Raw genomic sequence first — 14,408 nt, 5'->3', positions numbered from 1 at the left:
AATTCAGCATTTTTAGCTTACTCCACTTTGCAGATGAGACTCAAAGAGATCACACAGCTAGCGAGCAAATGATGAATTTCCATAGCCGTTCTATTCCTCTTCTGGGGGGGGGGGGAGAAAAACCTTTTAGGGGAGGTGGGATGGGGAAAATGAGACCCTGATCCCCACCTCTCTCTTGGCCCTTCTCTCTGCCCGCCCCTTCCTTCCTGTACCACTGGTTATTTAACTTCTACCCACTGTGGTTATACCTCTGAAACCTTTGTAGCCAGAGATGGGGATGGAGCCCACAGAGCAGGTGGGAGTGGGAACGGGGGTGGGGGAGGGAAGGGGATTTTCTCCACCTGGCAACAGGCTTCTGCCACCCTCTGCCTCCAAACCTGAGCCTCAACCTTTGAGACCCCTTGACAAGAGTGATTCAGCGGACCTGTACTAAAGGTAGTGGTGGGGTGGGGGGTGGAGAAGGGAAAAGACAGATGGAAACCCACTCCGGGTCAGGCTTTGAGTCCAGGGTCCAGGTCTGAGGCAAAGCCAGCATCTGGCACTGTAAAGGGAAGGGGAAGATTATTATTATTAGTTTCTTCTTCTTTCTTCTGTTCTGGAGATTGAGCCCAGGGCTAGACAGGGTCTCTCTAAATTGCCCAGGCTGGCTTCGAACCTGTAATCCTCCTGTCTCAGCTTCCAAAATAGCTGGGATAAGTCCTGCACCACTGCAGGGAAGATTTATTAATAATAGAGATGCTTAAGCTATGAAGAGTGGATGCTTTGCATCCATTATCTTCCATGCTTCAAACAGCCCTCACTGCAAGCCTTGCCAGGGCTAAATGGGACTGTGGGCCTGGATACTTCCTACTAGAGGTCCAGAAAGGGCAAGTGGCTTGCTCAAAGTCAACCAGGAAGCAGGCAGAGGCAAGTGGGGTACCAGAGAAGCCAGGGCCTGGTCAGCGTGTGCTAGGAAGAGTCTGGAGTTGATTTTCTCCGGGTGTGCTGTTTTTCTCTGGTCACACAGGAGCTCCCAGCGAGGTGGGGAAGGCAGGGGTGTGGGAAGATGTCTCACACAGGCGCGCCTCTCATTTTGACCTCCCCAGGTTTCCTGGGGCCCCTACTCCGGGGATGATGAGGAGACCTACTCCACTGAGCTGTTCCCGGAGCTTTGCCACAAGGCAGATGTTCAGGCCTTCAGTCGGGTCTTCCAACCCAGCGTCTCCCTGATTGTGGCTGCGCTGGGTCTGGCTGGCAATGGCTTGGTCCTGGCCACGCATCTGGCAGCCCGAAGCACTGCCCGCTCGCCCACCTCCGCCCACCTGCTCCAGCTGGCCCTGGCCGACCTCCTGTTGGCCCTGACCCTGCCCTTTGCTGCAGCAGGAGCTCTGCAGGGCTGGGGTCTAGGAAGTGCCACCTGCCGTGCCATCTCGGGCCTCTACTCGGCCTCCTTCCACGCCGGCTTCCTCTTCCTAGCCTGCATCAGCGCCGACCGCTACGTGGCCATCGCGCGGGCGCTCCCAGCCGGGCAGCGGCCCTCCACGCCCAGCCGGGCGCACTTGGTCTCAGCCATGGTGTGGTTGCTCTCTCTTCTCCTGGCGCTACCCGCGCTCCTCTTCAGCCGGGACGGGCTGCGGGAAGGCCAGCGGCGCTGTCGACTCGTCTTCCCCGAGGGCCTCACGCACACCGTGAAGGGGGCCAGCGCCGTGGCGCAGGTGGTCCTGGGCTTCGCGCTGCCGCTGGGCGTCATGGCAGCCTGTTATGCGCTCCTGGGCCGCACGCTGCTGGCCGCCAGGGGGCCCGAGCGCCGGCGCGCTCTGCGCGTCGTGGTGGCCTTGGTGGCGGCCTTCGTAGTGCTGCAGCTGCCCTACAGCCTTGCCCTGCTCCTGGACACGGCCGATCTCCTGGCAGCCCGCGAACGGAGCTGCCCTGCCAGCAAGCGCAAGGACCTGGCGCTGCTGGTGACGGGCGGCTTGGCCCTCGCTCGCTGCGGCCTCAACCCCGTGCTCTACGCCTTTCTGGGCCTGCGTTTCCGCCAGGACCTGCGGAGATTGCTACGGGGCGGGGGCTGCAGCCCAGGGCCCCGCGGCCGCTGCCCCCGCCGGCCCCGCCTGTCTTCCTGCTCTGCTCCCACCGAGACCCACAGTCTCTCCTGGGACCACTAGGGCTGCAAATCCTGAGGAGGGGCGGGCGCAAGAAACGGCTCCCGGGAGAGGAGTGGGTGGGTGGGGCACCGAGGAAGAGGTTGGAACCTAAACGGATTGCTTCTGTGCCTTGACACATTAAATTGATAACCTGGAAATGAGATGCGACCGAACTGTTACTATTTTTGCAACACCGACTTGGAAGTGATTTGCAGCTGGGCAGACGGCGGGTTACACCTCCACCCCACCCCCGCGCCTGGGTCTGAGCGGGAGGCGCTGAGAGCCTTGAGTGGGGCGGGGTGCTGAAGAGACTGCTTAAAGCTCTGGGTACTGACTCCCCCCTCCACCTTTACCCAGTCTCAGCCAGCAGAGGTGAGGTGGGAAAGCTGCCAGGAGAGGAGGGGCGGGGGTTTCTCTTGTAAGGAAGAGCTTTCTAACAACCAGAACGCTATCCAGTAATGGCTGCCTTAGCAAGGACCGAGTTCCCGGCCCCTGGAATGTGTCAGCTGAGGCTGTTGGGGGCTGTGTGTGTGACTGTGCATGGTGTGGAGGTGGTGTTGGGGGTGGAAGGAGATTCCCATTTGGAGTGGGGGTTTCTATTAGATTACCACTGTAAATCTAAAGTTTTGCGATGGGAAGAAAAAAGTAATTTTAAAAGTTGAGTTGGAGAAAAGCCAAGGAGGGAATTGCAATTTGCAAATTTCCAAATAGGAGTTATCATGGGAAATGGTGTGTGTGGGGGGGGGTACGAGTTGTTCTCCATCTTCCTTGGGAAAAGGGTAGGAAACACACTTAACTGGCTGAGAAAGAGGGAGGTTAGACCACGGAAAGAACTTCCCTGCAGGCAAGGGGCCTGAGATCCAGGTCCCTTGGATCTCTCTTCCCTTGGGGAAGAGAGTTTACACTTGTAGTGTCTCCAGGCTTGGGAAATCTCAGTACAGGCCGGTCTCATCTAGGGCGAAGGCGCAGCCAGGACAGCCACTAGAGGCGGCGGCGTCGACTCCTGGTCTGGGTCTTTGTTTTGCAAGATCACAACAGACAGGATGGCGTTCACGCGCGTGGGACAATTCTCAAAGTTTAATATCCGGTCAGCAAAGCTGTACCCACCGCTCCAGCCAGGAGTCTAGGGGCGAGAAGGGCGTGGCGTGGCCAGGAGGTCTCCTGGGAGGTGCTGGCCAGAAGTCCCCGCCCTGTCCCGCCCAGCACAGCCCAGCCTGGGCTAGTGTCCTTCCAAGAGCCTCGGGCGGCGGACTCCGAAAGCCTCGGCCTCTAGGGGCCAGGACGAAGGGAAGGCCGCGAGATCGCGACGATCCTCGAGGGGCAGCGCACGCCAAGCCCTTGAGGACCGACCTGGAAACCTCCGCTGAAGACAGAGGGGACCGCCGCTGAGTCAGCACCGCGCGCCCGCGGTCCCAGCCCCGCCCCGGCCGCCGCGCGCCCTGGTTAACCCCTTCTGGCTCAGAACCTGCCCTGGGAGGCCTGCGCTCTATTCAGAGCCCACAGAATTCCCTACAAGCCACTCACTTTTCCTACTCGAGCTGCACGTTCTAATTTCGATTTTATTTCTAGCCTAGATCTGCGCATTCCCGGTGTCTCTGCCTCGGCTTCTTCACCTCAAAAATGAGGTGACTCAGATTTAGGAACGAGCTTTAACTCCAGGGATGCAGGGCCGCCCTTAAGAGTTGGGTCCCGCTCAGGTCTGAGTACCCTCGCGATAGCTAATCTTCCCTTTCTCCACCCGGAAAGGAGACCGGGGTTGAGCGCAGTCCTCGGGCTTCTCCCCGGCCCGAGGCCTTGAGTTCTTCAGGGCTCCCTCTCTAGAGGGTTCTTAATTTGCGGATTGGTGAGACAAGAGTTAAAACAAGAGCCTGAAGGCGGGCTTCCGTGACGTCACTGGCACCCCGCGGCCGACCTCAGAGGCTGGGGCGTGGCCAACAGCGCCCCGCCCCTCCCTCCCAAGCCCCCCCGCCCCTCCCCGCTGTCACCCAGCCAGGGGCACATGATGCAACCCGCCGCCGTTCCAGGCGTGTGATTGGTGGCCGCGCCCGGCTCCAGGCACAGGGATTGGGCGGAGGAAGCAGTGACGAAACGTGGACCCTGCCCTGTAAAGAAGGGAGGAGAGAAAGAAGGGAGAAGGGGGGCCGAGGGGTGAGGGCTGGGGAGGCGGGGTCCCCGAGCTCCGCTCGCGCCCCCAGCGCGCCAGTGCCCGGGCTGCAGGGAGCGCAGCGCGCGCCGCCGGGGCCCCGGCCACCGGACGCCCTACCGGACACGACCCTCCCTGGAGCTTGGACTACTGCCCACCTCGGACACTGCACCGGACACTGCCCCCCACAGGGCTGGACACTACAACGGACACTACTTCCCAGCTCCGGACATTGCTCTCTGCTCCCCACCCCCCGGCCCTGGACGCCTTCCCCCTCCCCCTCCAGGGGCCCAGACGTGGAGCCCACCGCAGGCACCAGAGTCCCCTTGCACCCCAGCGCTGGACACCGCCTCCTCCCGGCTCCCCTCTCCCACCTCCTCCTCCCGCCTCATCTTTTCCGCGCTCGGGTCGGAGCCGCGCCAGTTTCTCAGAATCCCCCGCTGCTCGGCCTCGGCTGCCCGCGCCCCCACCCCCCGGCTGCTCGCCCGGATGCCTCTCCCCGGGGGGTTGTGGTGGCTCCTCTGCTGCCGTCGAGGCTTCACTCTTCTGCACCGGGACTACGGCGACGGCGAGCTTAGCGGGGACGGGGACGAAGACGAGGACGAGGAGACCTTTGAGCTACGGACCCCGAGTCCAGCGGGCGGCGGGAGGGTAAGTCCCAGGGGATTTGGAGCCTCGTCTCAATCCCTGTCCCTACGACCGGCCGTCACGCCTGATCCTGCTCCACTCCAGCCAAACGCCGCACTTTGGGCAAACCATGGATGTGGGGGAGAGTCTTGTCTGGAGGCCAGAGCCCCTAGGAGCTCAAAGGAGCACCCTACCGCGATGTGCCTGTGGGCCTCGCGCCGCTCACTGGGCGCTGTCCACCTGCTGGGGGCCCCGAGGCAGAGGAGGCGTCGCGCGTGGCGCGACCTGGCCCTGCCTCTGCCTCTCCCTTCCCCGCCGGGCCCGCGTCCCATCCCCGTCTCCTTCCGCCTCCGCCAGCGCCAAGGAATGTGGCGAGGCCGGCTGGGCGGCTCGAACGCCTGGGTCCCCTCCGCTCCCAGTTCGTGAGCACTGGGGCCAGATGCACGAGCTCCCCCCACCTGGACCTGGGAGAGGGGTAGAAGGCTTCTTAGGATTGGGGTCCGTGGTGAGGACCTCAAGGAGAGGGAGCTGGGGGCTCCGGTCCTTTGAGGACCCCTTGCCATTACCCTGCCACTCGGAACAGAACAATCGGCCTTCTTTGGTGAGGTTCCTGGGAAATCTCTGAGGGGGTGATGAGGGACATCTGGCTGTTGGGTTTTGTCAAATCCCTTGGTGGGGAAACTGAGGCACGATGGATGTGCAAGACCTCCATCCTCTGACTTGCTCTCTCCCAGGCCCCCACACAGGGGCAACCGGACTCCGGACTCCGGTGTGCTGTAGCCTGGGTCAGGCTCCCATCCCCCACTCAGGGGTCCCCAGCAGGCCCAGTGGCTCAGTGCCCGGGTGGGGCGGGCTGCGCCGCTGGGGCCTGCGCCAGCACCTGGCGAGGCAGAGGGCAGATAAATATAGAGGGGAGCAGGAGGGAAGCAGGGGACTGCGATTAAGTGAGCTGGTCTAAGAGAGAGATCAGTACCTGCCCCTGGGGTGCTGTGCCTAAGAGTTCTGCCCAGACCCTGCAGAAAATAGGTGGGTCTACTCCCAGGGAAGGCACGGGACCCAGATGTCCCCAAGCTTCCAGCCTGAGCAGGGTCTGCTGTCATCCAGGCCATCGCCTCCCTAATGCTCCACCTCCTCCTCGGAGCATGGGGACAGGTGTCCCTGGTCCCCCTTTCCCCTCCCCCTTCCAGGCTCTCTAGCAGTCTGGGCGCTGTGGGAGCGGGCTCAGTTCCTGCCTGGCTTGGCTCTGGAGTGGGTTTGAAGCATTTCTCAGACCCCGGTCTAGCTGAGGTTCTAGGACAGAGGGGCTAGAATGGGGGTGGGTGAGAGGAGGCCAAAATCTACACCTAAACTGGAAAACGTGTGCAATTCCTCAGCCTGCCCCTTCCGGAGCCCCCAGCAAAGGGGCTGGCATCCTGAGTCTCAGGAGTGTCTGTGGAGAAGGCACGAAGCTCTTGGACAAAGCCCTGTTCTGAAAGGGTCCCGCTTTCCTTCCTTCATCTCTGTACCCACCAACTGCCCTTTTCTGAGTGAAGGAGAAACGAGGAGGGAGGTGATTTCGAGATTGCCAGAGAGAGGGAAGACACTCGGTCCACCTATCCCATCTCAAAGATGAGGAGCCAGGAGTGGTGGTACACGCCTGTAATCCCAGTACTTGGGAGGCCAAGACAGGAGGACTGCAAGTTCGAAGCCAGCCTCAGCAACTTAGTGAGGCTCTCAGCAACTTAGGGAGACTCTATTTCCAAATAAAAAATAAAATAGGGCTGGGAGTGTAACTTGGAGATAGAGTACCCCTAGGTTCAATCCCTAGTAACCCCTTCCAAAATGGGGAAAGTAAATCCCAGAGATGGGAGGAGGAGATTAGCTCAAAGTTCCACAGTGAGTTAGTGGTCTAGTCTCCATGTCTCCTAACTCTCTGCCCAGTGCTCTTCCCCACCCCTGATTCCATCTTCAAAGAGTAACGGCGATGGGGTGGGAGCTTTGGTGTCTCAGCTCCGTGCTGGCTGTAGAGCTTGTTCCGTAGGGCCGCCAGGAGAGGATATCCCAGAGCAACTCCTATTCGCCCGGCCCAGTCACCACCCCACTGCTTGACTCGTTCCTAGATGCCCTGGGCAGCGCTGTCCTAGGCACCGAGGCCACAGGCACTGCACGAGGGGGGATCTGCCTGAGGCCCGGTTTCCTTGCCTCTCTCCCCAGGGTCCCCTGGACGTGACGCTGACTCAGCCGGTGAGGAGCGGGCCGGTCTCGGACAGGTGAGCTTCTTCTCTGCACTCTGTCGTTTTTAGACCTCAGCTGGTTCCTAGGACCCCCATCTTCTCCGCTCTCCTGCGCGGAGTTGTGCAATAAGGGAGAGGCCCAACGCCGCCGCCGGACGCTGTGGTTTGGCTGGGGTCCCGGGACCCGGGAGGGGGGGGCGGTCCGGCCGGGGGCGCGAGGAGGAAGAGGGGGGGTCCTGGCTATTTCTGGTGCAAGGTCAGAACAGCCCGGCGGTTCCCACAGCCTGGAGGAGGGGTGCCCAGCCGAGGAGCAGGCACCCATCCTACTCAAGGGAGACCCTACTGAGGAGCCCCCTGGAGGCGGAGAGGAGGCTCAGCAGCCGGGTCCAACAACGCTCCTTCCTCTCTGGCCCAGGCTGCAGAGTTGGGAGGAGACGAGGAGCCTCATCCCAGAAAAGGGGCTGCCGGAGGACGACCCCGACGTCGTTGTAAAAGGTGGGGACACCGTCACCGCACTGTAGAGGCCCTCAATTGCAACTTTCCAGGGGATACTAGGTACCCTCTCTCCTCCGGCTGATGCCCCTTCCCTCCCTCTTCTCCCAGGTTGGCTGTACCGCGAGCCCCGTGGAGGAGGCGCGCGGCCATGGCTGCCCCCACGCCGAGCCTGGTTCGTGCTCACCCGAGACTCCCTGGACCAGTTCAGCGGCAGCGGAAAGGGGGCGCGGCGCCTCGGGAGCCTCGTGCTCACCAGCCTGTGTTCTGTGACTGGCCCAGAGCGCAGGCCCAAGGAGACCGGTGAGACCTATTGGAGATGCTCCTATCCTCCTGGCTGGGGCCCCAACTGGTCCTAATTGTCCTCCACGGTCTCTCTTTGTACCAGGTCTGTGGTCAGTGACTGTGTCTGGCCGGAAACACAGTATCCGCCTCTGCTCCCCTCGCCAGGCGGAGGCCGAGCGTTGGGGGGTGGCCTTGCGTGAAGTGATCTCCTCCAAGGCACCGCTGGAGACCCCCACCCAGCTACTGCTCAGGGACATTCAGGTGAGAGAGAATGCCAGTGAGAGCCAGGGAAGTGGTCGCCCAACACTCTCTGGGCTCCTGGGGTGCTCCCTTCCCCATCGAGATGACCCTCTTCCCCGGCTCTAGGAGAGCTGCGGGGACCCAGAGGCGGTGGCTCTCATCTACCGGAGGAACCCGATTCTGAGGCACACTACTGGAGCCTTGTATGCTCCTCTTCTGCCCCTGCCCTACGGAGTCAGCGCCCCAGGTGAGCGGCCCTTTGGTCCAAGTCCCTGGGATGGGGAGGGGTGGATCAGAGTAAGAATCTGAATTCCTTCATGGGAAAGGTCCTGAGAGTCTTCAAGATACCTTCCCAGCTCCTTACTTTCCAAAGGATGAAGATGAAACAGGAAGGTGGCCAGGGTAGAAGGGAGAGATGTCAGAACAGAAATAAAGAGTCCTCTGCAACCATTTCACTAAGGGTGTCTGACCACTAATGTACTTCCAGGAGTTTTTATGTTCTAATATTTTTGTACTCTTAAGACCATATCATATTACTTTTACAAGTGGTACAGAAGCCACCACTGAGGGAGACTATGTATCTATCCAGCTATACCTCTTACCAAAAGGGTGTAGTGACCATCCTGGTCCTAAAGCTGGAGGACTTAGGGGAGCTGGGAGACTCTGGTCTTTTTCTTTTCTCTTTCCTTCCTTCCTTCCTTCCTTCCTTCCTTCCTCCTTCCTTTCTTTCTTTCTTTTTTTGTGATCCTGGGGATCAAACCCAGAAGCATTCTACTCTCTCTGTGTGTGTGTGTGTGTGTGTGTGTGTGTGTGTGTGTAGTACTGGGGGTGGAACCCAGAGGCTTTCTACCTCTGGGCTATACTCCCAGACCTATTTTTTATATTTTATTTGGAAACAGGGTCTCACTAAGTTGCTGAGAGCCTCACTAAGTAGCTGAGGCTGGCTTCAAACCTGTGTGATCCTCCTGTCTCAGCCTCCCAAGTGCTGGGATTACAAGGGTGTGTCACCACGCCCAGCAGCATTCTACTTCTGAGCTACACCCCCAGCCCTATTTTATTGTTCTTTTGAAAGAGGGTCTGGCTAAATTGATGAGAGTCTCAGTCCTTGAACCTGCGACCCTCCAGTCTTAGCCTAGCAAGTACGGGGATTACAGGCGTGCACCAACATGCCTGGTAGGACTCTGGTTTTCCAACTCCCAGAACAACCTAATTTCTGGCTCACAGTAATAGCTCTCAGTTCCCAGTTACAGAGTTGGGTTTGAACCTCTACCTTACTAACTCAAAGTCCAGGCTTAGCCGGATAAGGAGAGGGGATTCCTGGGAGGCACAGGTTGCTAGTTTAGCTCTGTGGGACCATTGCTTTCCCTTCACTCTTCCTGTCATTCGTACCCACCCCTCTTTGCCGCCCCTTCTCTCCTTATACTCCTGACCTTCCCCTGGTTCCTGCCTTCCTCCCAGGGCGCACCTCTGTGTCCCCTCTCCAAACCGTCCCTCCACCCCCACCCTCCCGCAGGTCCAGGCTATGCACCCTTGCGAGAGGAGGCGGTGCGGCTGTTCCTGGCACTGCAGGCACTGGAGGGGGCGCGGCGCCCCGGGCCCCTGATGCAGGGTGTGCTCCAAACCTGCCGGGACCTGCCTGCACTCCGGGATGAACTCTTCCTGCAGCTGGCTAAGCAAACCTCCGGCCCTGCTGGTCCTCCTGGGCTCCCTGCTACCCAAGACCCTGCTACCCTGCGGTACTGGCAGCTCCTCACCTGCATGAGCTGCACCTTCAGGCCTGGGGGAGCTGTCCGGGGGCACCTCTTGGGGCATTTGGAGAGGTGAGAGGGGAGAAGTAGGCATAAAGTATAAGACCAGGGCAAAGGAGCTAGAGGTCTGGGAGTGAATGGCAGGCCTTTGCAAAGGGGTTGGCAGGTAGAAAACCTAGATCCAGAGAAGAGAAAGGACTTGTTCACGTTTAGGAGTGGTATTATGTATCCAATGCCTTTGTGGGAATTACAAGCTCTGCCCACCTTTGAGCAGATGAATTACAGTAAGACTCCATTAGGGCAGAGGGATTATAGAAAGGATACTTTTCCTTGGGTGAGGGCAGGTGAACGCCAGGGCCTTAAAAAGCATATTAATGTGGCTTAATTTTGGATTTCAGCCCTGAGGAAAATCAGACCGTGGGGGTTGGAGGCTCTGAGTGAGGGTTGAGTGGGGATCGGGACCTTTGAAAATAACTTAGCTCTTAGTCTAATCACAGAATTAGACTGACTTCAAGAAGGAACTTGAGTTGGAGGGGAGGAAATTGATCCAATGGAATAAACTATACAAGAAGGCGAGGGGGAAGGGGAAGAGGAGAGAAAGAGAAGCCCATAGAGCACCGATCCTCGGATTCCTCCTAATCCAGGACTGAGCAGGCGCTCCCAGACTCGGAACTGGCAGAATATGCGCGCTTCATCCGGAAAGCGCTGGGCCGGACCCGCGGTCGAGAGCTGGTGCCTTCGCTGGCAGAGATTTCCGCACTGAGCCAACGACAGGAGCTGTTGTGCACCGTGCACTGTCCGGGGGCTGGCGCCTGCCCTGTGGCCATCGACTCCCACACGACAGCCGGGGAGGTGAGACCAGAAAAAGCGCCCCTCAAGCTTCCTGCAACCTGGCGTTCCCACTTTTTTTTTTTTTTTTTTTTTAATTCTTGGCTCTCCTGGTTCCTAGGTCTTTCCCCGAGTCTTAGATTCCTTATTCCAGTAAAGGAGGGAGTGGTGGCGGGGACTAAGAGACCCCTCCAGTTGGATCAGCCCTTCCCAGAATCCTGGCACGAACCCTCCAGGTCTGACTCCCTGTCTCCCTTCTAGGTGGCCCGAGAGCTGGTGGGGCGGCTGGGTTTGGCCCGGAGCCGCAATGCTTTCGCGTTGTACGAGCAGCGGGGGGCCCAGGAACGAGCACTGGCTGGAGGGACCCTCGTGGCCGACGTGCTCACCAGGTTTGAGAAGTAAATGTCCAGCCCCAGCCCTGTTCTGTATCAGCCCATCAGCTTCTCAGCTTCAGTCGATCGCTAAGCAAACATTTATCGAACTCTGGCTACTAATTCTGCGATTTTCCGACCAACCCCTCCCTGTGGGCGGTGTGTAGTCAGACTTGTAGGCTCCGCTGGGGGGTCTCCTCCGCAGGAGTCTGGCCACACACATGGCCACGCCCCCTCGTCGGCCCCGCCCCGTTCCCCAAGCTCCGGCGCCCCGCCGGGGCCCCCCAATCCAAGGCGCGGCGTCCTTTTCTCTTCCGCAGTTTGGCGGCGGAGGAAGCCGGGCTGGAGGACTCGCCCGACTCCGGGTGGAGGCTGTGTCTGCGTCTTCACGGACCCCTGCACCCTGAGGGACTGTCCCCAGAAGGTCACGAACTACCTTTCCTCTTTGAGCAGGTGAGGGTCTCCGACGTTCACATCTCTAAGCGGACCCTCTAAGCCTGATCTCTTTTTTTTCTGGGCCATTTTACCCAATCTTTTTTTGTTTGAAGCAAGCCCAGGGAGACTCTCGGCGACCCCAGACCTGCTCAGATCCCCACCCCTAGGGGTTTTCGGGTACGGCGGCCTCCCGGGCTCCTTCTGAGCCGCACCTCCCTTGCAGGCTCACGCTCTGCTGCTGCGCGGCCGGCCTCCCCCGCCCGAGGACACCCTGCGCGCCCTGGCGGCGCTGCGCCTGCAGAGCCTGCACCGCGACTTCTCCCCGCGGGTGCCCTGGCCGGGCCTGGACCGCCTGCTGCCGCCCCCCGCCCCGCCTCGGGGAGACCCGCCCCGCCCGGCCCCCCGGCCGCCGCCCTCCACCGCCCTGCTGGCCGGGGCGCTCTGGAGCCCCGGCCTGGCCAAGAGGCGGGCGGAGCGGGCTCGGCGCGGCGGGCCCGGCCACATCGCGGGAAGCGCGACTCGCGAAGGAGGCGGCGGCGCCCGCACGGCCGCCGCGGTGCTGGGCGGCTGGAAGCGGCTACGGGGCATGGGCCGAGCTGAGGCCATGGCTGCCTACCTGGCTCTGGCGGCGCAGTGTCCGGGGTTCGGCGCTGCTCGGTATGACGTTCTGGAGCTGAGCACGGTGAGGGGGAGAAGGGAGAAGGGGACTCTGGCGGCCCACGCCCCACACTTTTGCCCCAGAGCCACAGGCTCCCACTGTGGGTCTCTTTATTCCTTGCATCCAAACCCCAGGAGACACCAGCCTTTGGGGCCTGCACCTCCCGGACCCCTAGTCAGCTCCATAGTGCACTGTTTATCATTTGAGGGGTCAGGAAGGTCCCTCCTCCACGTAGCCATCTTCCCCTACCAGAAAGAATGCTGTAGGAGCCCCTCCTTCCACCCTGACTCTGCTCCTCTGCCTGCAGGAGCCTGGTGGAGGTGCTCCACAGAAGCTATGCCTGGGCCTGGGAGCCAAGGCCATGTCTCTCTCCCGGCCTGGTGAGGCAGAACCCATCCACAGCGTCAGCTATGGCCATGTGGCCGCCTGCCAGCTAATAGGCCCCCACACCCTGGCCCTGAGGGTGGGTGAGAGCCAGCTCCTGCTGCAGAGTCCCCAGGTGAATGGGGAAAGGGGCTCTGGAAGGAGGAGGGAAGAGAAATCAAGAAACATTTATTGAACAGTAGTCTATGGACAGCTTTAGGCACTGGGGATCCAGCAGTGATCAGAGATAAGCTCCGAGAAGCTTAGAGTGGGGGAGTCAGACAATAAACAAAGAATCAAAGATTATTTAAGATAGGCTTAAATGGCACAAAGGAAAGGCATGTGACAAGAAATGACTGGGGCCTTAGCACAGTGTAGTCAGGGACAGATTTTCAAACAGGGAGACATTTAAGCTAGCCATAGGAAGATCTGGGCGCACAGGTCCCCAAACTAATTGGCTTACCACCCTCTTTTCAGAAAAAAAAAAAAAAAAACAATTACTCAGTACTTCCTTGGGTATCTCCATCTCTCCCTTATTTATTTTTGATTTCTTTGATATTAGGGATTGCATCCAGGGTCACTCTTCTGAGCTATACCCCTGGCCCAATTTTTTATTTTATAACAGGGTCTCACTAAGTTGCAGAGGGCCTTGCTATGAGTTACTGAGGCTGGCCACCAACCTACAGTCCTCCTGCCTCAGCCTCCCAAGTACTGTGATTACAGGCATGTGCCACCATGCCCGGCTCCCTTATTTTTATTTAATGTTCTCAGTCGCACCCAACGCCCAAATGGGGGGTATCCCCGACTATGAGCTAGGGGGACAGTATTCCAGGCAGAAGGAATTGTGTGCAGAGGGCTGGAGGAGAATAACCTTGGCACAGTAGAAGAGGAAACAGAAGCAAGAATGGCACATAGGTGAAACAGGGAGAGGAGGGAAGGAGGAAAAGAGGAAGAGAACCCAGCAGCCCTTGCTGAGCTCTGACCTCTGCCCTTTCTTAGGTGGAAGAGATCATGCAGCTGGTGAATGCCTACTTGGCCCACCCCTCCCCCGAGAGGCCCTGCAGCAGCTCTGCTCCTCCATGCCAAGACCTGCCAGACACCTCCCCTCCCAGCCAGCACCAAGGCCTGGATGAGCCCCAGGGACAGTCTGGCTGCTTGGGGCAGCTGCAGGACTGAGCCTGCCAAGAGGTCACGACTTCCCCCCTCCCGCCAGCCTGGGCCAGGACTGCTCTGAGATTTGAAACCATGGACCCTTTTGGCCCTGCAGGGACAGGGCATGCCCCACACCCAAGGGCTACAATGGGTATGGACAATTTTCTAGTTTGTTTCTTAATTTATTTGTAGAAGAGAAGCAAAAAAAAAAAATCCTTATTTACACAAACCCCTCCTGTCGGAGTGTTGTCAGTGAGACAAGTTGGAGCGCCACAGCTCGGTGCTCCGCCCCGGGACACCCACACTCTGGGCTTTTACCAGGCTTGAGAGGAGTCTGGACACCACAGAGCTCCACCCTCCTTGACCTTCTGGATTAACCTCTTGGCCAGTGCTCTGCCATAGGATGGTGGGTGGGGCAGGCAAGAAGGCAGTATTGGAAGCTGGCAATTAGCCTCTCCGTGGAGTGGTATAGGGGTGGCCTCCTGGCATCCCGAAGGGTGGAGGCAGTGAGTCATGGAGATTGGCACTGCCCTACCCTGGAGTCCAGCTTCTGGGTCCTGTTTGCATTTATCTCTGGTATGCTCACTACTTAGGGCCCGAGATGGAGGGAAGCTTGGGGCAGGATACAGACCCAGGAACTTCTCTGGCGCAGAAAAAGAACTCAGGATGAGCTCAGCCTTACTCTTGAGTTCCATGCCTACTGGTCAGGCTGGGTTGAACTGGTTTGAGT

General features: G+C 59.3%; 2 protein-coding genes across 3 annotated transcripts; both read left to right on the top strand.

Moving 5' to 3' along the window:
- Positions 1-271: 271 nt before the first annotated feature.
- On the top strand, positions 272-2,144 carry CCR10 (C-C motif chemokine receptor 10; the record flags this gene model as incomplete). Its single annotated transcript, XM_080713882.1, has 2 exons — positions 272-295; positions 1,086-2,144. 2 exons carry the CDS (start codon positions 272-274, stop codon positions 2,142-2,144), a joined length of 1,083 nt encoding a protein of 360 aa, XP_080570008.1.
- Positions 2,145-4,755: 2,611 nt separating this feature from the next.
- PLEKHH3 (pleckstrin homology, MyTH4 and FERM domain containing H3) lies at positions 4,756-13,702 on the top strand (the record flags this gene model as incomplete). Of its 2 annotated transcripts, none has more annotated exons than XM_080713851.1 (13): positions 4,756-4,917; positions 7,087-7,142; positions 7,522-7,601; positions 7,710-7,901; positions 7,987-8,144; positions 8,250-8,370; positions 9,637-9,943; positions 10,516-10,723; positions 10,961-11,088; positions 11,391-11,523; positions 11,729-12,187; positions 12,471-12,662; positions 13,526-13,702. In XM_080713851.1, 13 exons carry the CDS (start codon positions 4,756-4,758, stop codon positions 13,700-13,702), a joined length of 2,373 nt encoding a protein of 790 aa, XP_080569977.1. The 2 variants fall into 2 exon arrangements, with proteins under 2 accessions (XP_080569977.1, XP_080569976.1); XM_080713850.1 differs by having other exon boundaries at positions 10,961-11,097.
- Positions 13,703-14,408: the final 706 nt, after the last annotated feature.

The sequence above is a fragment of the Muscardinus avellanarius genome (assembly GCF_963383645.1).
Source record: "Muscardinus avellanarius genome assembly, chromosome: 16".
Lineage (NCBI taxonomy): Eukaryota > Metazoa > Chordata > Mammalia > Rodentia > Gliridae > Muscardinus > Muscardinus avellanarius.
Note: the sequence above shows the minus strand (reverse complement) of the source record. Positions and strands in the feature narration are given on the sequence as shown.